The sequence below is a fragment of the Heterocephalus glaber genome, unplaced genomic scaffold, assembly GCF_053883595.1.
Source record: "Heterocephalus glaber isolate CG9 unplaced genomic scaffold, H.glaber_assembly_v1.0 deba00001428, whole genome shotgun sequence".
In the NCBI taxonomy this organism is placed as follows: domain Eukaryota; kingdom Metazoa; phylum Chordata; class Mammalia; order Rodentia; family Bathyergidae; genus Heterocephalus; species Heterocephalus glaber.
In genome coordinates this window covers 1,043,124-1,067,928 of record NW_028258293.1, presented here as the reverse complement: position 1 = coordinate 1,067,928, position 24,805 = coordinate 1,043,124, and the positions used below count along the sequence as shown (strand labels likewise).

The 24,805-nt window shown below is 53.0% G+C and overlaps 1 protein-coding gene across 6 annotated transcripts in view; it reads left to right on the top strand.

Annotated features, from left to right (window-relative positions):
• Nucleotides 1–24,805, top strand: part of Mob2 (MOB kinase activator 2) — a 60,052-nt gene that overhangs the window by 22,869 nt on the left and 12,378 nt on the right. Inside the window, exon 1 of one of the 6 annotated variants that reach the window (XM_021264001.2) lies at nucleotides 10,819–11,234. The exons of 4 other annotated variants lie outside the window; for them this stretch is intronic. Coding sequence is in view for 1 of the 2 variants with exons in the window: in XM_004851617.4 (XP_004851674.1) it covers nucleotides 20,738–20,847 (110 nt within the window). In the remaining variant the exon portion in view is untranslated. Of the gene's footprint in view, nucleotides 1–10,818; nucleotides 11,235–20,597; nucleotides 20,848–24,805 lie in introns of those variants that run through there. One more of the 6 variants, XM_004851617.4, reaches the window with a different exon arrangement.

The window sequence follows — 24,805 nt, the reverse complement described above, 5'->3', positions numbered from 1 at the left end:
TTGAGGAATGCCTGCGTGTGAAAGACCAAAACAGAAAGCCACAGAGGAAGCCAGTACTGTACCCCAAATGAAACAAAAACATCTTTGGTGTGCTCAGAACCTGCTGACTGCACAGCCACTGCCAGGAGCAAGGGCCAAGCCAAGAGAGGAAACGTGCAGAACACTGGGCAGAGGGCTGGGCTGAGGCTCTGGAGAGCAGGTCGGCATACCTCACAGCAGGCCGAGCAAGCAGCCAGGCATCGGGTGTGGAACCCAGCCTGCGAAGATGGGAAGGTCAGCATGTCAGGCGGGCGTTCCAAAGAGGAAGTGATGAGGGAACGTGACTATTCTCCAGGCTGGCAGGAAATGGTTCTCTGGAAGGTCCACAGTGACCCCTGTGTGCCTGGTGTGTAGGGACAAGGGAGACTGAACAGGTCACCCAGCATCTAACACAACTAAAGGAAGACCCTAATCATGCACACAAAGAGTAAAGAAAGGATGCAGAAAATTTTCACAGATGAAAACAACAAAAACCAGGTCATCTCCAGTATACAAGAGTCAGAATTCTGGCTCTAACCTAGAAATTAAAAAATAGTCTTCAAAATGCTGTCAAAAAAGGATTTCCAAGGGGCCAGGGATGTAGCTCAGAGGCGCCACTCCTGCCTGGCAAGCTCAAGGTCCTGAGTTCCATCCCTGGTACTGAAAAAAAAGAAAAAGGATTTCCATCTCCTCAGCGTCAGCCATTCTATCAGTTGTGTGTGAGGGTGGGATCAAAGTTTTTTCTAATGTGCCAGGTCTGGGAAAAGGTGCTTCGAGAAAGCCCCCTTCAGGAAGCTCTGCCGACAGTCCATGTGGAGAGATGAAGGAGTCTAAGTCAGGTGTGTAGAAAGAGGGCCTGTTGGGCAGCAGGGTGGGGCAGGAGACTCACACAGAGGCTTTCTTTCTGGTCAGTGCTGAGAAGCCACTTGGAAGATGCTGAGGGTAGTTAAGGCTGGTTTGGGAGGGAGGTCTCAGCCTGTGTTCCCATGTGTGTGCCCTGGTCTCAGGTTTCAGAGGCCACGGTCGCTCTTTGCCATGTGACTTTCACAGACACCTGCAGATGGTCACCCACAGGGCAAGTGTGTGTTTGTATTGCTCTCTTCCACTTGAGTCTTCTTGTTTTTCCTCTTTATATGTGTAATGCCTACTTTTAAAGGAAGTTTTGGAGTGGACAAAGCATGAAAAATGGAAAGAAACTCACCCACAGTCTTGTATTCCCTCACGAGCAGAGCTCTGTTAATGGGAGTCATCTTGATAGTGAGTCCAGGGGCTCCTGAAAGGCAGTTACTCCTGGAATTCCCTCTGCATTGTCTTCCTAGTGACCCGGCCCTTCTCGTCTCTGTAGTTCCAGGACTCAGTTGTAAAAGTGTGTGTACGTGTGTGCGTGCCTGTGTGTGTGTGTGCACACGTGTGCCAGCAAGATCTGCTGGGTAAGGTGTCAGTGACATGGCATAGATTTCCCTGGTGACGGGCGCAGTCCAGTGAGTTCTGACAAGTACATGGGATCATGCAAGCAGCCCCTCTGACATGTCCCCTCTCCCTACTTCAGCCCAGCCCCGCTGGCAGCTCCTCTGGACAAGGACAGTCACTCTGCCTATTCTAGAAGGTCTGGGGAGCGGACCACAGGCTCTGTGTGTATTCAGACCGGAAGTGGCCGTGCTGTCTGTGCCTCGGGGCTGGTTCCTCTTGCTTTGAGAGTCTCATCCATTGCAGGGTTCCTGTGGCTCTCATCTCTGCCCACTAGCTCTGAGTTTTTGGGTGTCCAGGTTTCAGTCACCGTGGCCAGAGTTCCTTGGACCATTGCTGAAGAACAGGTGGTGGATAATGAGATTGTTGGGTGGCATGGTGAGTGGATGTTTAGCTTTTTAGGAGTCCACCAAATGCTTTACTCTCTGTAATCTTTAACATCTCTTATGACAGAGGAATTAAATTTTATTTCCAATTATAATAGCAAGATTTTTGGAAAACTTGGAAGCCAGAAAAAAAACTGGCATTTTCTTTCTAGGCCTTATCCTGTGTATCTCTCCCCAAAATTAAAATAGTGTCTCAGTTACTTTTCTCTCGTTGCTAAGACAAAATACCTGACACCCAAAGTTAAAGGGGGAAAGGTTTATTTGGCTCACAGTTCATAGAGGTGTCAGTCCTAAATCGGCTGACTCCAAGACAGGGTAGCAGAAGGGCCACAGCTCATGGTGGACAGACAAGAGCAAAGCAACCAGAGAGAACCTTAACAGCGTCTTTCTGCCCCTTTTATCGTATCCACACTACTTAGGGCAGGTAGGACTTATGCCCTTAATCCTGGTGCCCTTGAGCCTAGCACAATTCCAGAGTCACTCTAGATCCAGCCATCTTTGAAAAAGTCCCACATAAGACCACATGAGGCTTTGGGGGACATCTAGACACAGCCGTAACAAATAGTATATTTCTTTTGATTATAGTGATTATATGTTTTCATGGGAGAAATTCCACTAATGCACACATATACAGGGAAAGTAAAATCCTGTGAAATCTCATCATTTCCCAGTGTCCACTGTTGACATACATTTTTCACATGGAAAATTTCAGTAATTCTGAAGCCTTTACAGAAAATGTACCTCTAGTCACAACCCCCGAGGAGCTCTTGGCTGCACTCTCCAGCGCCCCAGCATGCTGCAGCCCTGGGCCCTGACCAGCCTCCCTCACCTCCAAGAGGCCTTTCAGGAATCAGTGCTTCTGAGTTTGAGTGTTAGTGACCGATTGGTAGTTAGACTTCCTGATCAAGGCGTTCGTATTTTGCACCATGGAACATTCTGGGTGTTCGTGAGGAATTCATCAAAACACATGTGTTATCCAGCTGCTGGCCTGGACTTGGCTTCCTGTTCCCGCTGAGCCCACAGAACCTGGGGGCAGGGGAGGTGGGGCTCCTGGGTGACGTAGGCAGACTGGGCAGACTTGTAGGACAATGGGTCGCTTTCTGGCTGATGAAGCATATGCACAGGCGCCTCAGAAGCCCTTGGGGGCTGGAGAGCAGTCACGGCCAGATGAGGGGGGCTGCGGTGGCTGGGGGCATGGAGCTTGGGTTCCCAGTGCAGCAGTGCTGAGGGGTGGGCTCGAGGAGGTGACCCCTGGAAGGGGTCTGCCCTTGGAGTGGTTCACGTCCCTGTTGTGGGAGTGGATTTGTCACAGAGGCAAGCTCAGCCCCTCCTGACTGCTCTTGCGGTCTGGCCCTATGGCCTTCCGCTGAGGGGTGATGCCCTCTGACCCCTCAGCAGGTATCTGTGCTTTTTGCTCTTGAGTCCCCCAGCCTCTACCACCAGATACTGAATACATACATCTCAGCGTACTGTGAGTTACTCACTCTAGGTCCTGTACTCTCTGAGGAATGGCACAAAATGGACTGCGGCAGCCCCCGGTGCCTCGGGTCCAGGAGTGACTGAGCAAACTTAGGTTGAGAAGGAGCCCTCCAGCTGAGGGCCACGCTGGGCCAGCATCAGCCAGGTGGCCACCAGGTAAACTGCTGGGACTGGCAAGGCTGTGGGGCTAGGTTCTGTCCCTGGTGGGACAGCAGGCAGAGTCCTGTCACTTGTTTCTGCAGGTGCTTTGTGCTGACTGGCCAGCAAGCCCACCTTTCCTCTCAGCCTCTGGCCCCTGAAGGGATCAGAAGATGGGCCAGGACGTCTTTGCTCCCTTCTTACCGTCACCCTTGAAATGTGGGCTGCTGCCACACCTGACACATTCCCCCTGCTGCACGGACAGAGATGGCACTTCTAATTAGAGAGGAGTCTTCATGGAGGAGGCTGCCTGTCTGGGCACCCTTCCAGTGGGAGCAGGTGGCCAGTGGGAGACTAGGCCCCGGGTCATCTCACGGTGGCCAGCCCACCTTCACCTGTGGATCAGCCAGGGCAGGTGAGGACTGGTGAGGTGTGGGGCCCCCACAGTACCAGGTGCTGACTGCTGGCCTGGTCACTGTCAAGTTCACAGATCCCTGGGTGCTCAGTGTTTGACTCCCGTGTGGCTGTGGTGGGCCAGGCCATGTGCCCTGCGAGTGGGCCAGGAGCTGTGCTGGCGCAGTGCCACCCTGTGCCCCTGGGACAGGCTGCCTGGCATGGCCCAGACCTGGGACAGGTGGTGGGCCGGGCTGCCTGGAGGAGTCCTGGAGGGAGCCACTCCACCTCCCCTCTGGACACACCTCTGTCCCTCCAGGCAAGGCACCCTGCAGTTTCTCTCTGGGTTTCTCTCGTAAAAGGCTGTTTTTCTTACCCAGATTTCAGTAGTTTTGAAAACAACCTACTGGTTTTGAGTTTTTTGGTTAGCGTACCTTTGGCAAGGCCACTGTGAGAGCCCCCTTGAGGGTGTTTCAGGAGGGGTCTGACCCGGCAGCCAGCAGCCAGTGGGTAGGCAGGCAGGCTCTGGCCAGCTCCATGCTGCCCGGTCGTATCTTCCGTCTCTGCCTCCCTCTCTGTGGGCTCCCAGCTGCCTTCCTGTGGGACCGGCTTGGGCTAAATTTTGCAGCTGAGGTTTTTATATCAGACGCACAGGGTGGGGTGGGTTGGCACAGCCCATCACCCTTTCCTGGCTGGAAGAGCACAGGGCCTGTGAGGCTTGGAGGAGCAGGGCTGAGGGCAGCTGATGGGCAGGGCGCACAGGGGAATGGCCTTGGGCCTGTGGGCACTGTGCTTCTTCCACCTCCCGAGTGTGGCCCCCGGGTCCCTGGAAATGCCCCCACCCCCACCCTAAGGAGACCGAGCCCTAGATGATTTTGCCCTCCTGCCAGGCCCAGATGAGATGCCTGGACAGCTCCGGCTACCACTTTCATCCTTTGGAGTTTGGTGTACTGTGAACTTGAAGCAGGAGGATGTTTACGTGGGAACCCTGTCCGCATGTGGGCTGTAGCACCCCTCCTGTGCTCCCCCTGCCAGGCAGCTCCTTCCTCCCACCTCCCACTGCTCCTGCTTCTTGAGCTCCATGGTCATCCCCACCTCTGGGAGGGGTCCCTCTGACTTTCTGTACCACTGGCTCTGTCTTGGGTGTGTTGTCTGGGTGTACAAGGCATGCAGGGGCTCCACTGGGCCTGCTGTTGAGGTGGGGGTGCCCTGCCTCACTTCCTGCCTCTTTCCACATTCCTGGGTTGGCACTGAGCTCCCCTTTCTTCTTGGGATGTGGTGTTCTGCTTATGTAAGCTGTGCACTGTACGTTTATAAAATTGAGCCGATGAAGGCACACACTCTAGTGTGTTCTGACAGATGTGTTGCAGAGGAAGCACATCATGGTCCTAGTGTGGAGCGTGGAGTTGCCTGTGCCCTCTGCATCTGGGCAGCTGCCTGCCTGCTGCACAGCACTGCCCTTCTGGCACGGGGTTCCAAGTGCCTAGTTTCTGTGTCTGGCCCCTTCCCTTAATGCCGGCTGCTGCTGGGGTTGCTGCTGTCAGGGCGTGGCTCCTGTGGTTGCTGAGGAGGATGTCTTAATGACAAGAGGACACCTTGCTCACCTGTTCGCTGCTGGTGGCCATTAGGTAGTTTTTAGCATGGACAGGTGTATGTGTATGCTTGCTTTGGCCCGGAAGCGGTTAACCTGCTGGGCCACAGGGAGGTGGAACCTGAGGCAGGGCCTACACAGTGCTTCGGGGCTTCCAGCCTGCAGGGTGAGGCTCTGAGGGCTGGTGGCACCCCACCCTGCTTGCAGTCCCTCTTGATTCTTTCGGGGGGTTGGGGGGGGCGGTGGAGCACTTTCTCTGTGGCTTTAACGGCATTTCCTTACATAGTGGCAACGGCAGGCACTGTACACGTGTCTCTTAGCCATTTCTCTGTCTTGGGGAAATGTCTACTAAAATACTTTGCCTGCTTTTTAACAGGATTTTCCTTCTTACTGTTGACTTTGGCACTTCTTTATCTGTTGTGGTGATAGGGCCTGTATCAGCTGTATGATTAGTTTGTGGCTCATATTTTCTTTTCTTTTTTAGCGGAGGGGTACTGGGGATTGAACTCGGGACCTTGTGCTTGCAAGGCAGGCACTGGAACCACTGAGCTACATCCCCGGCCCAACTCATGTTTTCTTAACGGTGTCTTTGGAAGCACAAGTGCTCTTGGTTTCATTGCAGCCCACTTGTTTTCCTGTGTGGCCTGTGCTTTGGTAGCTTTCTCCTCTGTGTAGAGGACTGAATTCATGGTGTCACTGCTCCTCAGCAGTCCCTGCCTCTCCACTTGTACCCTTTCTGTCATCTGCAGCTGGCTCCCAGGGTCAGGCGGGACCGTTTGAGTCTATTTCTGTCTTCTTTTCACTGGCCAGTAGGCGTGAAAGGTGAAGCCAAGGGAGAAAGGAGACAGTCCTTGAATCACCTGCCCCCCTGCCCTTGGAGTTGTGGGTGTCTGGCTGCGTCCAGGCCGCGTTTGGGGTGTTCTCAGCCAGTCTCTGAAACGTTGGCACCCTCTGGGCCTGGAAACTTTCAAGCTACCAGGAGCCGCGTGGGGCCTCTGCTATCTACGTGTATGGAACCAAGGCTTATACAACCATTCAGGAACTTGGTGCTTCTGCCAGGTGTGGTGGCACACGCCTGTAATCCCAGGAGCCTCCCAACTTGGGAGGCTGAGCCAGGAGGATTGCCATGAGTTCAAGGCCAGCCTGGCCTACATACTGAGTACAAGGCCAGCCTGAACTACACAGTAAGACCCTGTCTCAAGAAACCAAAGAGATAAGTGAGGAAGGGAGACGGGGAGGAGGGACAGAGGGAAGAAAGAGAGAAAGAAAAAGAAAGCAAGTAACTAAATTAGCTAGCCTGGTGCTTCTTGTGCCAGGTTTTTAGAAAGGAGAGGTGAGCAGATTAACAGCAGCCACACCCTACTGGCTGGGAAGGTAGCCAGTAGCCTAAACAGTGGTGGGATTGAAGACCTGAAATCCCTCAAAAGGGACACAACCTGACATCATCCCTGGCTGCCTGCCGTTTTCCCAGGGCTGCAGGAAGGAAGCAGGTGAGCCCTGTGTCCTGACAGTCCCCTCTGGTCAGGGGCTGGGGTGGGACGGCCTGTTGGCAAAGGCTCTACACAGGTGCCTGTGCCTCGAGGAGGCCGAGCAGTAAGACACTCGTGTGTCAGAGCAGATCCCCAGGCCCAGGCAGGAGGAGGCTGTGTGCCAGCTTGCCCAGGCCTCAGAGCTGAGTGACACAGGCCAGGGGCCAGGGAGTGCAGTGACGCAGATGCACACAGATAGCTCACTCACACCGCCACCCACAGGCTTGCACTGCGTAGCCTCGCTGTGTCCATGACCATGCGGTCCATGCACAGGCTGGCCAAGCTAGATGCTGTGCTGTGTGGCCAGCACTGTCAGGTAGGGTGGAGCATGTGCTAGAAAACTCCTGTATACATTCAGTGGAGGCTCGTGTGTGTTGTGTGTCTGGACAGTGGTGGCCACTGTGTAAGGGGGCATCAGCATTTGTGTGGACCCTTTATCATGTCCATTTCTCCTGTGTCTAGAGTGGGCATGGAAACAATCTGCTGTGATTATCTGATGGGGTGGGAGGCTCCCCTGAGGTAATAAGCAAAAGCATGAGGGCGTTGTGCTTAGGACTCAGAGCTGCAGAGATTTCATACTTCAGGCTCCTCCCAGGTTTCAGCCCCATACCAGCTGCTGTGGATTTAAAGCAACAGGATCAACAACGCCGAGTTCCCATCTTCCAGGTTTTGTATTCAAGGACCTCAGGAATCTGGAGCCCTCCAAGCTATGCTTTCAGCTTTATTTGGCACCTCTCTCTCCTAGGTCTGGAGGTACTGCTGACGCAGCTGGCCAAGCATCCTCCCCAGTGCTGAGGTTGGGATCTGCTAGGCCCACAGCAGTCCCAGTCCCTGCTCCCTGCTTGAGGTGGCCTCGGTCTGTGCTATGTAGACCTTCTCATTTGGCTAGGTGTCTCCTCCCTGGCAGCCTTGCTGAGACCTGCCTTGGGCCCACTGGCTTCGGGTGGTGTGTGTTCTGGAATGCATGTCCAAGTTTTCTTGAGAGAAGAAGCAGAAGAAAGTAGCTTCTTCAAAGCTCAGATAGGAGTTGAGCATTCCCTGTGGCTGTCTTCAGTTTTTAAGTGTCTGTTCTGGCAAGTGCTGGGCTTGAGTGGAAGACAGCTTTGAACCCGAGTCCTGGAATCCTCTCCCAAGCCCAGGTCTTGGATGAGGCCCACCCTCAGCAACCTGTGGGCACTGCACTGCCGGGTGTATGGGATATTCCCAGGGCTGGCTTCCCTTCCTGGCATTTCAGCCTACTGTTTGTATAAAGCCGTAGACAGAGGGGCCATTTGGTGTCTGTGCCAGGTGCTAGCACTGGGGGCAGGGTTGTGGGTATCTCAGTCTCACCAGGTCTGCCCTGAAAATTGCCTCTGATCAAGGGGCAGAGTACGCCACTCAGCCCACTGGGTATGGAAGCCCCTAGCCTGAGGGCATAGAGGATGGGGAGTATCTTCTGGACTCGGGAGTGCGCTGCCATGGTTGTCTTGCACAGATGCCCTGCTGCCCCAACCCCTCTGAACTCTCATGCCATCTGTGCCTCCTAAAGGGGGCCGTCAAGTGGAGGGCAGGGTCCCTCTGTGCTGTGTGTCCTACAGGCTGAGCCCCCAGGGGCAGCTGGGCAGAGTGGCTACTCCCGTGGGCAGGTGTTGCCGGGACCCTCATGGAGGAGGTTGAGGGGGCCTCAGGAAACCCATCATGGTGAGTTTTGACCTCGTAGGCTACTGAGAAAGGTCTGTGGGCTCCACAGAAAGTGACCAGAAGAAAGACTACCCCTACTCCTGCCTGCTACCCTGGGCACCTAAGCTCCAAGGCTGCACCAGGTAGACTCCAGAGCCAGCGCCTCCTCGAGGAGGTGTGCCCAGAGACCCAGGGAGACTGAGCACCTGGCTTCCAGAGCCCAGTTTTCCCCAGATGACAGCATCAACAGGTCATTTTGAGGAATGTGGTCCCTTCTACCTGGGTCATTGTGGGCAGCCATCCCCCAGCATGCCACTTGGAGGTCGCCATGTAGGAGTGCCCTGCCCTGGTCAGTGTACTACACATTGCCAACCTCAAACTCCAAGGTTAAATGACCAGCAAGAGCAGTTCCATAAATCAAGTAGGTGTGGAATGACAGGTGGTGGATCAGCATGCTCACCTCCACACCCAAGGCCATGGGATAAACTCGGATGTCCGCAGCTGTCAGGATAGAGCAGTGGGCCTGGGCTCACCTCCCATCTGAAACGGCAAAGCACTGGGCAAATCTGGGAAATGACAGTTCCCGAGACACTGACCATCCCAGCCTCAGAATGAGCCATGGCATTGCCTGGACTTTCGGGGAAGGTCAGGGACAGAACATGGTGTTGGCTCAGACCACAGGATGGAGAAGAATATACTGAAAGGCAGAAGACAGGTTTTTGCTCATTTGCTTGGTTGCCACCCACCCATAACTTCTCTGTGCCTTCAGAGCTGTTTTCTGGCTGTGGTGCTAATTTTGCAATTTCTTTCATTCATCAACATTGTTCCTGTAGAGGTGTTGGGAGTTAGAATGCCCTAGAGCTGTACATCCTAATAGGGCAAACACGCTGGCCCGTGGAGTGTGGCTGGACAGCACGAGGCGGGTCAGGGAGGGCCTCCTAAGAGGCTGCTCAGGAGCAGGGACCTGAGGGCCTGGGCTGAAGGACAGTCTGAGGAAAAGTCTCAGCTTGAGCCAGGAGCAGGGGGAGTAGCAGAAACGTGTGGCTGCAGCAAGGTGTGGAAGGAGGGTGAGGGCTCAGAGGGGCTCCTGAAGGGCAGTCAGAGCACTGGTAGGACATGGTCTGTTCTCTGAGACACAGGAGCTAGGGGCCATTCTGAGCAGAGGAGGGATGGGACTGAAGTTAAGTTTGTAGGAACCTTGCACACAACTTGGGGTAAGGAAGGAGGAAGCCCTGCCCCTGCAGTGGTCAGTGATGGCTCAGGACCCGGCCCAGGACCCAGCAGGAAGAGGCCAGATCCCGGTGTATTTTGTGGCCAGATCCATGAGGACTTGCTAGTGGATGGGAGATGGGGTCTGAGAGAGCACCTGGGAGAATGGGTGACTCCCTCATGCCTGGGGAGACTCTGGAGGATGACTGAGTGAGAAAGGCCAGCAGGTGCCTCACAGGGCTCCTTGGGCAGTGGGAGGGGAGTTCAGTGAGGAGGCCCTATGGAAGCTGGTCTGCTTTTGAACCTTCCTCATGGTTCCCTTGACATCTAGGAAGCTGCCACGTGAGCCTGAGGGTGTCCCCTGGTCCTCCAGGCAGTCTTTCTCACACTGGTAGCTCTCATACGTGTAGGCTGTGAATGCTTGGCTGAGGACTTGGGAGGCCTTTGAGAGCTCCCCTCTTGGGTGTCCGAAGACTCTGAGACCTCTGGCTCCCCTGTCTCACCAGGTGACTCCTCTCAGCCACCTGCTGGACCTTGTCAGGCCCCTTTTCTGTGCCCTTTTCATCAGCCAGAGCTGTGATCCAGAGGCCCCTGTGGTTACCCATGCCACAGGGGTCACACAGTCCTTTGCTGCCTGGTGTCCAGCTAGTATCTTGGGAACTATCATTTCCCAGATTTGCCCAGTGCTCTGACGTTTCAGATGGGAGGTGAGCCCAGGCCCACTGCTTCATCCTGACAGGTGTGGACATCCACTGAGTTTATCCTGTGGCCTTGGGTGTGGAGGTGAGCCTGCTGGTGCACCACCTGTCACTCCACACCTGCTCAATTAACAACTGCTCCTGCTGCTCACTTGCTTGGCCTTGGAGTCTGAGGTCAGTGATGTGTAGAACACTGAGGGTTAATTGTTCTGTTTTTCCAACTGTATAGTTACTTTGCTCTGTCCCACCCAAGCACTGGCCATCTTGACTTCACTTGGCCTCTGAGATTAGGTGGGGTTGGGCGTGTTCAGGATGGTATGTTTCTAGACAGTCTTTTGTTCTCTCTAATGTGTGGCCATGGTGGCCTCTTTGGTGACCAAGAAAGGCCAACTCTTGTATTGTTTTCTTTCCAAGTGGCAGCCCCGTGCAGAGGTGCTGGTGTGCCCCAGTGTGCAGCAGCAACTGTGCTGCACTTCCTGGCATCTCTGCCTGTCCATCGGATCACGCTGCCCACAGCTGTAGGCCAGCCAAGTTCCCGAACTGCCTCATCCAGGGTCTTCATCAGCAGAGTCCCCACTGGATGGCAGGAACCACAGGCTTGAGAGCATACCTCTGCCGCGCTTCCTTGGACAGAGGTGGGCAGAGGTTAGGGTGTGCACAGATACAGGTGAGCATCTTATGAGCCCCGAAGAGATTTCACACATGGGGTCCTAGCAGTTGAGCCCGTCTTCTCTACCTGGAAGTTCTGTGTAATTCTTGAGAACTCCTATTTTTTTTTTTTTTTTGGTACCGGGGATTGAACTTGGAACCTTGCACTTGCGAGGCAGGCACCGGAACCACTGAGCTAAATCCCCAGCCCCAAGAAATCTTTGCAGTCTTCAGTAGTTGTTGTAGTTTAGTCTTTTAAACATAGACATGTACTTTGCAAATAGGTTTTGTTGGGTTGCCCTTGTGTCAGTTCTCCAGGTCATTTGCTGCGTGGTCAGGACATTAGGCGTCCTGCTGTCTATGCGTGCCACACCCAGCAGGCACTCCAGAGGAGAGAGGCAGCATGAGGCTGGGCCAGCTTCCTGAGGGCTATGCTCCCCTCTGCTGTCCTTGCTGGACATGGTGGGCAGGGAGGTGGTTGGGAAGGGGTTAAATGCACTGCTGAGGTTTATTATTCTGCCTGAGGTCACAGCAGCACAGACTGAGGTCTGGCCCCTGCTGACAGGAAGAATGTCATGTGGTCACCTCCTCTGGTGTGAATTTTGACTTCACCACTCCCAGCTGCCTGATTTCATGGGTGGGCCTGGTGGTTTCTGCACAGGGGCACTGGAGGCTCTGTGAGGGTCACCATCAGCTTTCCCCTCCTGGGAGCCAACCACAGAGAAGCCCCCAGGGATGCCGATAAAGTTCAGTGTGTTGCTCAAGCCAGGCACAGGGATTGGGAGCTGAAGCCTTGCTGGTTGTACTGTGGGCATGAGCTGTGTGTGTACCTACTGGCACCCACCCTTTGAGGGCTTTGTAATCCCAGAAGTGCTATGGCACATCCGTCATTGAGAAAGGTCATGTTCCCAACACATCTGGCATTACACTACCACGGTTGTTGCCTCGAGGTGACACCCCTGCCTGTCCAGTCTTGGGGTTTGATCATGTACCTCCAAGCTTCAGTGGCCCTGGCCCTTTGGGGGACTGGAGGACTGAAGGGAAGTTCTGTCTCTTCACAGACATTCTGTGCTGTGTGCTCCTCCACAGGGGCTGCGTTCCCCACTGGTCATAAGGGTGAGCGGTCCAGGGGCATGCTGCCTCCAAGCTCTTGTCCAGCACACTTGGAGCTTCCCTGGCACATCGCAGACTCTGGATATGTGCCGTTTTCACCTATGAATATTTCCTCCTGGATGTGAAAGGCAGTCTCAGTGTCGTCTCGGGTCCTCCTCTAGTCTCCTGCAACTTGTTCCAGTGTGTTCAAATGTGGATTCAAATAAGAGTCATGCTCTACGTCTGCAGACAGACTCAGTCCCTTTTTAGCTTTATATTTTGAAGTAGTTATAAGCTCACAGGGTGCACAGAGCACAGAACCCAGTGACCCTCATCAGCCTCCCAGTGGCTGCAGTGCCGGTCAGAGCAGAAAGCAGCGTTGGCACAGTACTGTCAGCCAGGCTGCGGGCTTTACCCCCTTGCGTTTCAATCCACAGTCTCACCCTTTTGTTTTCTTCTGTGCATTTTTGTTGGTTGGACCAGGTTGCTCTTCCTGTGTGTGGATTTTGTGGGTTGTTCAGCACCCCCATTGGTAGCTGGATCTGGACACTGGGCTGTCAGTGTTCAGGTTCTTTTCATCAGGAGGCGAGACAGCTCTAGGTGGTGCCACCCTTCCTGGCAGAGTGTGTGACGGCTGGAGATCTTTGGGGTGTGCAGCCTCCCCTGACCTCCACTTAGAGTCCTCCCGTGTGGTTACAGTGCCACCATGGGGGCTGACCTCTCAAAGACTCTGCCTCAAAGCGCTGTCACACTGGCTTTGGGCCGCAGCTTCGGAATTGGGCAGGACAAGCATCGAGTTCATGGTGGCAGGCTTCTGAGGGGAAGTATCACTGAGGCCGCTGCAGGCATGGCTCCCTTCCCTTCGGTGTAACCTGCCATGTGTGCAAGCACTGTCATTGTGGACTGGGCACTCTGGGGTGGGTGGTTTTGGTTTGGCTTTCAGGCTCTAGCTTCAAGGCTGTCTTTCTCTTCAGTTTATCTGCCACCTTTCTCAAATGCTTGCTCCTTCTTCCTGTTCGCAAACTTTTAGTTTCTTAAAAGCTGGACGATGATATTACGGATTTTAAATGTAGATCAGGTGAGTTTCACAAACGTGAATTCACCTGTAGCCATGCCAGTTGAGATGCAGCATGCTCTACCATCCCAGCAGTTCCCTCCGAACACCTGCCCCCTGTCCCAGGAGACACCCATGTTGTGATTTTCTTCAAAGGCTGGTTTGATTTGCCCTCTTTAGAACATCGTGTAAGCACAATGATATGGTCGCTGCTCTTTTGCTCATGGCATCGGCCCTCCATAGAATGTCTGTGAGGTTGAGCCATGGTGGCTTCAATGCTTTTGCTTGCTGAGCAGTGGTCCACTGTGTGAATATGCCACGGCTTGTTTAGACATCCTCTGTTCGAGGGCTTTTGGGTTGTTTCCAGTTCTTTGTGGTTGTGAGTAATTTTCGTATGTGACCATTCTTGTATGAGTATGTGGACAGATATTCTTGTTTTCTCTTGGGTAAGCAGCCATGGTTGGTTCATAGGTGCATTTCTAACCTTAAAAGAGATACCAGTGATGTCCGCCATGGCTGTGCCATTGCATGCTCCCCAGAGTAGTGTGGAGCTCAGGCTGTCCTGCCTCCTCTCAGGTTCCCAGTGTTCATGGTCTCCTGGGTGAGCCACTCTTTAGGTCTCATGGTGGGCAGAGCCTGCATGTCCCCAGCAGCCAACCCGCACTGAGCACTATCTTCTGTGCTGCTTGGCTGGCTAAATATTGTCCTCTGTGGTGTCTCTTCAGACATCTACCTTTCCTGAAAATGGAGCTGTCTTTTATCGAGGTGCAGGACTGCTTTCTGTAGGACATATAGGAGTCTTTGTGAGATCCACGCAGCCTGTGACTTGCCCATTTGTTTTTTTAAAACAGTACCTTGAATGGGGGTGTGTGCGTGCGTGCGTGCGTGCGTGTGTGTGTGTGTGTGTGTGTGTGTGTGTGTGTGTGACTAGTTTGGTGAAATGTATTTCACCTGGCTTTTTTCATTTTGGTTAGTGCTGTTTAGATCTTAAGGACCTTTGCCTGTTAGCTTTATTGTAGACACCTTGTAATTTTCTTTTATGTTTAGGTCTCTGACTCATCTGGTATGAGGTAGAGCTTTAGGGTGTTTGTTACTCCTTACGGATATTCCATTTTCTCAGTCTTATTTATTATAGATACTTTGCTTTTCCTATTCAGTGGTTTCACATCTTTGTTGGAATCCAGTTGAGCATGTAAGTGTGCTTTGTTTGCGAATGTTATTCTGTTCATATTGATATCAGGGACAGGCTTTTGAACACTGTGGCTGTAAATAGGTCTTGAAATGAGCCCTTGGCTCTTCTTTTGTAAGAATGGTTCAATTACTAAGTCTGTTTGCATTTTCATGTGCATTTCAGAGTCTTCCTGTTAATTTCTAAAAAGTAAATTGTGCTAGGCTTTTGGTAGGATTGTATTGAATTAGGAAGATTGACATTGTAACAATATTGAGTCTGCTGATCTATGACCATGGTGACTTTCTTCATTACTTATACTTTTAATTACTCTCAGCATTGATTTGCACTATTTAAATGAGAGGCTTTGTACAGTTTTAGAATTATTTCTACATTAAAAATTCTGTTGTAAGAATTTATAAACTTTCTTTTCCATTTATTCGTTTCTGTTATACAGGAATGAACCTTATTTCCTACTGACCTGCTGGCCCTGGTACTATGGATATACCTAGCAGCTCTGCCAATGTGGTGTGCTCTCCGTGGACTTTTCTCTCTGTACAGTCATATTGTGTCACACAAGATGCCCTTTCCTTCCTACTATGCATGCCCTTTTATCTCAGCTCAATGCACTGGCTCAGACCACAGCACGGCGCTGAATAGTGAGAGCCCTTGCCTTGTTCCTGGCCTGAGGGGAAAATGTTGAGTCTTTTAACTGGATATTTGATGTGAGCTTTGTATTTTTTTGGAGATGCCCTTTACCAGTTGAGAACATTCTTTTCTTTTCCCAGTTTGCTAAGCTTTTGCATAAGTATTTTGCCATATATTGTTTCTACCTTTAGTTGAAATAATTGTACTTTTTTCTGATTCATTCCATTAATACAGTGAATTACATTGAACGATTTTTAAGTATTAGCTAATGAATGGTTTTTATATTCCTGGGATGAATCTCTCTTGGTTATGATATATTGCTATTTTTCTTTTTTTTTGGTACCAGGGATCGAACTTGGGTCCTTGCGCTTGTGCAGCAGGTGGTGAAACCACTGAGCTAAATCCCTGCCCTATATTGATATTTTGATATATTGCTGAAGGCAATTTATTATATTATGTCATGGAATTTTGCATATGAGTTCTGAAAGACACTGGTCTGTGATACTCCTGTTCTTATAATGTCTTCTTGTGGTATTGCAGGGGTATGCAGTGGAGAGCTATGCAGGCCCTCCTCTTTTCTGAAAGATTGTGTATGTGGTTAGTGTTACTTCATGTGACTGATAAAATTTGTTTTTAAGACACTTGCACTTGGCATTTCATTGTAGGGAGGTTTCTAGTATTCTAAATTTCTGCTTCCTATGTCAATTTTGATAACTTTCCTTTGTGAAACAACTTGTTATCCTTTAAATGTCTGTGGGATCTGTAATCTCCCCTTTTATATTCAATTTTGGGGATTTATGCCTCCCCCCTACCACTGTTTCCTCTTCTTTTTTGATCACTTGGGAAATTTATCAGTTTTCTTGAAACTTTCCAGGCTAACCTTGCAGTTAATTAATTCTTCATTATTGTTCATTTTTAATTTCATTGATTTCTCTTCATTTCCTCTCACTTTGTATTCAATATACATGTTTTTACTTCTTAAGGTGGATGTGTGGATCGTTTGATTTTAAGTCTTCTCTTCAAATATAAGCATTTATAGTTAAAAATGTCCAATTTCTGTTTTAGTTGCTATCTATAAACTTCAGTAAGAATGTTTTTATTTTAATATTTTCTTTAGCATTATTTAATATGCTATTAATCCTATCGTAAAATTTCATTTCAGATTTTTTTCTTTTTTAGTTCTAGAAATTTCTTTTTTGGAGTTTATCATTCTCTAGAGCCCTGATCTTTTTCCTCGTTGTAGCCATACTTTCCTCCTCCAGATCTTTAAATATATTTATTTTCATTGCTTTTGAAGTTTTTGTTGCTTCTAACATTTTATTTTATTTAGGATTTAATTTCTCTATTAATTTTTTTTAATGATCATATAATAAAGTGAACTTTTTCGAGAAGGAATCTTTTCTGCAGCCACCACCACAATCCATATAACAAGCATATTCAGTCACCTCTCCCCTCACCACTCACTGCTGATGACCACAGATCTGTCCCTGTCACTAGCATCATGTAAGTACAGTCATAGCTTTTGTGGCCTTTTGAGCTGCCTTCTTTCACTCAGTATAATGTCTTTGCAAGCCATCCGAGTTGTTCTGACAGTATTTGTTTCCCTTCGCTTCTGCATAGTACTGCACTGTGCTCGCTGTTGTAGCTGCGCATGCACCTATTGAAGGGCCCACAGGCTGTCTTCAGTGCAGGGCGTTATGATGGAGCCACTCTGTACACTGGTGCCCAGGATTTGTGTGGACGTCGGTTTTGCTTCTCTGGGTTGAGTGCCCGGGAGACACTGGCCGAGTCCAAGGAACTGTGGCCCTGGCCCTCCGGGTATCGCCAGACTGCTTGCTGGAGCAGCTGTGCCATTTGACTCCTTCCAGCAACCAAGGGGAGGGCCAGCTGCCCAGGGCCTTGTCAGCACCTGGTGAGGCATCTGAGGTAGCCATCCGGCAGGTGCAGCTATGGTCGGGACAGCCAATGTGTCCCCCAAACATTCTGTGTTGAAATTTAATTCCCACAGTGAGGCATTAAGAGGATAAAAGCTTAATCTGGCTCTGGTGTTTTGAAGTGGGGCCCTTGGGAAGTGATCAGGATTAAAGTCATCAGGGTGGAGCCCATGGTTTAGTCCTAGTGGCTAAAGAAGAGGGGGAGAAGCCAGACAGATGTGCCCAGCTCGCCATAACGCCCTGCATGCCTGGCACTCTGGCAGCTAGTGGGCAGGTCGCCAGAGCAGACCCTTGCACCTCCAGAACTGTGAGCCGAGGGAACAGAGTCACAACACAGAGTGGCCCAGTACAGATACACAGTGGTCTCAAGGGCGGCTTCGATGCCCTTTGCTGTGCTACCTCTGGGCCTGGCGCTCTGTCCACGTGCCCACCCCAGCAGCTCACACCACAGCCAGAGGGACCCTGAGGGGCATCAGTGGATCATGTCATCACCCTCATGTGCCTTCATATGGCTTCCCATCCTGTCCCCACCTGGAGCCTTCCAGTCGTGGTGCCTCTCCTCTCTTGCAGCAGGCCAGGGCTCTGACCACACACATTCCTCCACCTTGCCTGGCTGGCTGCCCCCACCCAGTTTCCCCTCTGTATCGCTGCCCCAAGATGCTTTCTTCACCACCCTTCCAGGAGCTCTGCTTCAGTGTCACTCATGGCAGTGTCACAGTGTCATCTGTATATTTGTGTGTTCTTTTTCGTTTTGTTTTGTTTTTTCTTGTACTGGGATTTGAACCCAGGGTCTCTCTCAAGCTACGCAGGTACTAGAACACTGAGCTAGACCCTTTTTAAAAATTTCTTTTTTTGTTCTTTCTTTGTATTTGTATACCTATTTGCATTGGCTTTTGGCTCCTGGCTACAGGTTTCATTTTTCTGCCTTTTAGCCCACAAGTTGAGTTTCGTGCGCTGCACGTTGTGCAGGCACTGCTACTCAGTCTCAGCCCCTAGATGCTCCCTGTTGTGTCTTGCCTGCTTCGGGTCTGTGGGATTCTCTTGGGACTTGTTGCTGAGCTTCTTTAGGACTGGTCTAAAGGAGCCCCTGCTCTGGGCTGCTGTGGCTGCCCCTGTCTTCAGGCTGGGCACTGTCCTTCCCTGTCCCTGACCCATTCCCTCTGGAGTCTCCCCTCAGTGCATTCTCCCTGGAGCTGTTCTCCACCAGCCTTGGGGTGGTTTGCCCTGCACACCCTCAGCTGCTTACAAATTTGGCTGCAGCCCTTCTCTGTAGCTCCATCCTGTGAATCCTCCCACCTCACAAATTCCAGCAGTCCAATAGTACCAGGCGTGGAGCCCTCTGCCTGCCCGAGCTGTGCTGCCTCCTGTGTTTTCCCAGTGTTGCTGTTGGCCATGGTAGAGGTCAAGACCAGTTCCCATCATTCTGTTGTGTTGGAAGTGGTCTGCTCATTTCTTTCTTCTTTAGAAAATCCTTTCTATTTCCATTTTCCACTTGTGTAAGTATTGGCTTTGTATTCTTTCTAAAGTTCAGACTTCATTTCCTGGTTTGCCTTCTCATTTCTGATTCTTATTTTGAGTTCTTTAACCTCTTTTAAGTCACCGTTTCTGTGATTTTCTAATGCTAATGTATTTGGGTTGTGAGTTCTCTCTGTTTCCTGTGTGTGTCTTTCCAGGGTGTTTTAATCATCACAGGCGTCACTGTCCTCTCTGTTCTCTTTTATGTTCACTGGACTCTGTCAAGACATTGTTCCTGTGTGCTGTTAAGTGCACACAGATGCAGGGGAGCATCTGTGTGAGAAGAAGCAGCAAGTACTGCTGCCTTGGAACCCTGGAAGGGGCTCCTTCCTAGAGGGGTCTGCACACAGGCGAGGGCAGAGGTTAAATGTATAGCTGTGCATGCACGCATAGCTCTATGCTGTGCAGCTGAGAGAGGCTGGGAGCAAGGGTACCCTCAGCGCTCTGATCCCCGTTTTTAATATTCTCTAGTAGGGAGCCAGGACTCCTTGAAGAAGTGGCTGATTCCTCAGCTGGGGCAGGAAGTGCTCCAAACGAACCTAAGGCTTCCTATGGTAGTGGACAGTGTGGAAGCACCCAGACATACCCATGCAGCAGTGGGGCACCCCCCGGCACCAGAGCTGGCCCGTCAGATTAGCAGAGTAAAGTAGTGCTTTTCATCTCAAGCTGTGACATAAATACTTGGGATTCCACACTGATGTTAGTAAGAGAGTCAGTCAGTTAATAAATGGGAGAGGCCGGGGCTTTAGCTCAGTGGTTCCACCACCTACCTCGAAAGCCCAAAGACCCGAGTTCAATCCCTGGTACCAAAAAATAAAAAATAAATAAACGGGAGAGAATTCCAAGTAAGTCATGTAAATGCTGTACCCTCAAGCTGGTGAGGAAGAACTCTCCACCCTTTGCACATGGCTATGCATAGCATGACTTCCCTCCCCAGAAGGGAAGGAGTCACTGCACCCCGGAAGCCCGACACACCCAGCCAGGAGATTGGGCACATCACTGGGATGCGTCTCCTTGGTGGAGGTGATGTGGAGGCATTTTGCCTCTGGTCTTCCTCCCAGACCACAGCCCATCTGACCCTAAGAAAAACACCTGTCAGATCCCAGCTTAGGGGCCCCACAGTGCACCCTCAGAACCGATAGGTGTCCAATCATGAGGGCAAGAAGCTGTCACAGCCAAGAGGAGCCCCAGGACCACATGTCTGGTGGGATCCTGGATGAGGTCTAGGACACAAAAAGAACAGGAGGGAAAACCAAGCCTTTCCTCCATGTGTACAGATTTAAGCCAGACTGGAGCCCTTGTGTGGTGGGTTCTTCTGGGGATGTTCCCTCCCTTTGCTTCTGCCCACCTGATGCTTACTGCGGAGGGACTTTGTGGGTCTGAGGGAAGGGTCAGGTGTCTGGACAGTGCCCCATGTGGCCCATGTTGGCTGCCATATGGACCTCCTCCCAAGCCCTTGGACCACACTGCAGCTGCTGTGGGCCCAGACCCACAAAAGGTGGTACTGTCCCTCTCCAGGAGTTTGATCTTCACGGCTTGGTGATGAGCAGTGTGCAGAGCAGCCGTGAGGCAGGCCTTGGCCACACAGCTTCTCGGGCACCCATGAGGAAGTGTTTCCGATGTTTCCATCAGGCACTGGGCCTTGGTGGCAGTGTTCCCAGCTGGCAGTCCTGCCCAGGGCCAGCACAGTACCCTTCCCAGTGCCCCAGGAGCCAGGGGAGAGATGGCAGCCTGTGTCTACTCTGTCTGTCCTGGCTTGAGGGTGCTTGCTGAACCAGCCCTGCCTGCCTGCTGGTTTCCTGGGTTGACCTGGGGCCAGCTGCCATCAGCCCCCTCAAAGTGTGACCTGGGGCCTCTGTGACAGGCCCTTCCCAGGTCCCTCCTCCTGGCCCTGCTCAGCCCAGCCCCGCCTAGCCAGCTCTCCATAGCTCTGAAAAGGCAATTCAGCCACTCCTGAGTCTAGCCAGCTTGGGCGGTAATGTTTTTCTCTGCAGGCGTCCTCATTGGCCCAGATCGAGGGCGGAGGGCACTTCCGAGGGAGGGAACCAGGGACGGAGCTGACCAGCCAGCCTGGCCTGGCCCCTACGCACCAGCCAACAGTCTCCCTCATCATGCTCGGGGATCACTGTGGTCTCCCTGCAGACAGAGCTCTGCTCAGCCAGCCTCCCAAAACTGGATTCTGCTGCAAAATGGTGCTTCAGGCAGTCAGCAAAGTACTCAGGTAACAGCCTACAGCAGGAGGGCAGTCAGGATGGGCTGTGGCCCCAGCTGCCTCCAGGGAAGGCAGTGCTGGTCAGCCATGGGCAGGCGGGCAGGCCACCCCTGGGTAGATGGCTGATGAAGCCTGCAGCCAGCCTCAACTCCAGTGAGTCAGTGCATCACCCAGGAGAAGCCAGAGTTGGTCTGAAACTTTACTCAGTGAGGTTCTCCTTGACCCACTGTACTTCCTGCTGCCATGGGAGAGACCTTCACCCTGAACCCCAGGAGGGAGGCAGCCCAGTCCCCCACCAGGGCTGGAGGGGCCTTTCTGGCCTCACTGTGTCTCACCAGCATACGGTCCTGCCTGGTCCTCGGGGGCCCTTCACCACCAGCAGGCAGGGGCTTTGGCTCTCAGAGGTAGGGGTGACCTGGAGCTGTCCTCAAGAGTCCTTGTCCAGAGAGGTAATGTGGGGTGCCCCCAGATACCTGGTGCCAGGCTGGCTGCTGTGAGGGTGTTTGCCAAAAATACTGTTTCTAACAGTTCTCTGGCCTCTTGTTTTTCTGATCCGCATGGTGCCCCCAGCCTGGTATGTATATACACGCGTGTTGGTTTGTGTCACCTAGTATGTGAATGGGTGTAGTGTGTGTACATGATGTTAGGGTGCAAGTGTGCTCGCATGTATGGGTGCATGCGTGTGTTAGTGTGCTGGCGTGTGAGTGGCATGTACAGGTGGGTGCATGAGTTCTGGACATGCCTTGGCTTCTGGAGCCTGGAGCTGTGTTTCAGCCAGCAGGGCAGGAATCCTGGCAGGGTCACTCAGGACATGTGTTCTGGGAATCTGCCCTTCCCTTCCATGCAGCTGGCTGCCTGTCATCTCACAGTGTCTCACAGTCAATCTCTGCACTTGCTTTTCTGAGGCTCCTTTCATCGCAGCCCCCAGAGCAGGGTTCTTAGGCTGTGAGTGAGCGCAGCCTGTGGCCCCCTTGGGACCTGGCCAGGAAGTCCTGGGGCGCCTGTTCTGTGTGCCCAGCCATCTCCAGGTACCTCTGGCTCCGTCTTTCTCTCCCTGGCCTCGCTGCTCAGGAGGTCCAGGTGGAAACCAGAGAGCCAGCCTGCCTGGTTCTGGTACAAAGGCGTGAGACTTTGGGAAAGCGTAGGTGGGCAGGTGGTGTCTCTGGCTCTAATCTGGAGCAGGGCTGACATCGATGGTGTGTGCAAGCATGTGCACACGCGTGTGTCTGCACATGTATGGGGGTGGCCTGCAGGCACTGCCTGGCTACAGGCACTGCCTGCCTAGCAGAGGCTGCTCCACTAGAGGAGGGAGGTATCACTGGACAGGGCGCTGTAGCTGGGCCTTACAGAGGAGTGGCTGAAGAGGGAGGGCTGTGGCCCTGGGGGGCTGCAGCGGCTCCTGACTTGCATGGGCCTTTGGCTCTGAGCTGCTGTCTCTTTCTCTGCCACCTGGGCATTTTCCAGCAAAATGCATCTCCTAGTGTACTGGGGACACGAGAGGCTGGTGAAAGTACGCCTGGTCTGTGGGGCCACAGGACAAGGGAACTCGTGTGTCCTCTCCACAGTGTTTGGGCCAAGCCTATGCCAGGCAGGGTGCTGAGGGATGGGATGGGAGATGCAGGATGTGGTCCAGGTGGGGTCTGCCAGTGTTAGAAACACAGTTTAGGCTGCATGGAGGCCTCAGCTGCATCCGCTGGGCTGGGGGTAGAAGGTGCCCTCACCTGCGTGTCCAGTCTGCTGTCCTTGTTGGGTAGTGGTTGGCAAACAGGAGGGAGGCTGGGAGGGCTCAGCCAGGGAGCGGGGTCCTGCCGAGCTGCCCATGTTACGTCCTCGAAGGAGGCACTGCCCAGCCAGTGTTGGGAAAGAGGTCCTGCGAGCCTCGACTTGGGCTCGGGGGGCTGAGCAGCGCCCACAGTCACCCTGGCCAAAAAATGTGGAGGTCCCTGGTGAGAGGGCTCCACCATGTTCTCCTCTTTGCTTCCCCTGAATGCTGCTCAGACAGCGATTCCTCAGGCCCGGGCTTCAGGACTTGTGTCTCTGAGCTCTTTATACCACTCCTTGCCCCCACAGTATTACCCTGGCCACTCCTTTCTTAGGGCACTGTATTCTGCTAGGGGCCTCTTGGAACTGCTCCTTGCCATTCCCAGGCCTTCAGTCTCCTCGGGGGTCTTGCTTCTGCCTCAGCACCCACACCACCCTGCTGGGGACAGCTGCCCCTGCTCTGTGCCTGGGAACCCAAGGCCCCCTGGCTGACACAACAGATACCCCAAAGATTCTTTCTGTTTTTAAAATCTGCAAGCTTCTGTTGCTCCTTGGCCACCAGGGATGCCAGGCAGGGCACCCTGCAGTGGCAAGGATCCACTTTCGCCTGAGGCCGATGAGCACAGCCTCACAGGGTATGGCTGGCTGGAGGTGGGGTGTGGCTTTAACGGGTCTTAGAGGAGCAAGTGAAGTTGGCCGTGTGGGCAGGTGCTCTGGTGGAGTATGCATCCATGGCAGCAGTGAAGGTGTCAGGAGCTTGGGATGAGGGGTGAGTTGGAGGCAGGACAGAGGTCATCCTGGTAGTGCCTGGTCATCTCAGGAGGTGCCTGCCCTGTGGAGGCCAGGCTCAGCCCAGCTGTCAGGCAGGGCTTGTTTTGGGGGCTCCCTTCCCCCAGGTCACAGCAGCCCTGTGGGTGGGCTGAGGCCTGGTGCCTCTGGCCCAGTCCCCCTCTGTGAGCCATGTGGGGAGCAGAGGAGGCCCATGGGGCCACTGCCTGGCAGGGCAGCTAGGCCACCAAGACCACATCCTGGGTAGGCCTCTGGGGCAAGGCTGAAAAAACCTGTTTCAGAACCAGGATCCCAAGGATGGCCATAAGGACAGAGGCCCTGGGCCGGTGGATTGGGGCTGGCTTAGCAGAGCTGGTGTCCCAGCTGAGCCCCTCCCAGGAGGGAGGGAAGCAGGGTTGAAAGTGTTTTGCTGTCTTACCTCCATTGAGTCTCCAGATCCTTCCCGAAGCAGAGGCTAGGCCTTATGTGTCCCCTTGGTCCTGCCCCGTGGGGCCCAGCTGGAGAAGGCCCTGGGACCAGGGTCCACAGAATCGAGGTCTGGCAGGAAGGTTGTCCTGGAGTGCAGGGACCTCAGGAACCTTAGGGACCCCAGGCCAGTCCTGGGTGATGAGGTCAGCGTGAACCTGGAGGAAGAGCTCATGGGTCCTGGTGTGCACCTGCCTGTTTGTTCCAAAGCAGCGGTGCCCAGAAGAGGAGGCAAGATGCTAGTGCCCAGCCCAGGACCTCATGGCCTGTCACAGAGGGAGCCAGGTCCCTAGGCACTGCCTGACTGGTGGCTCTGAGAACCAGAGGTGGAGGGTAGCCTCGGTCTGGAAGGGTTCCCCATTTACTGCTCTGTGACAGGGCTCTCTTCGCAGGGCAACCTCCCCAGGCAGGCCCTGAAATCAGGACTCAAGGGGGTGCCTTATTCCCAAGATGGCTTTGCCTGTTGCTCACAAAGCATGAGGTGGGTCAGCAGCTGGACTGGCAGCCTGTAGTCTGCCCTGCTGTGCAGTAGGGCCCCTCCAGAGGGAGGCTGAGCTCAGCCTGTGTGGCTGTCCAGGTGGGGCTGGGCCCATGGCAGGGGATCAACCTGGTGGTGATGAGGGCCAGGCCCAGGGTCCCGGGGAGCACCTGCCCTGTGGATGTGGGGCGTGGGCAGGTCCCACAGTGCTCAGTGAGGCTGGTTCCATGTGCCCGGTGTTAGATTACAGGCTGGCCTGGGCTTTCGGACAGAATGGTGCTTGAACTCTGCACATAGCATGATCTGATGCTGGAGATCAGAGCAGTGCTGGGGACAGGGAGTAGACATGTCCAAGGATATCTGTAGAGCTCTTCCTGGAGACCTTGCTGTGCCAGGCCACCATCATGGGCCCCAGGAGCTCCTGCCGGGAGCCTTGGTGTCTGTGTATCCATGCCTGTGTTCCAGCCCCGGAGG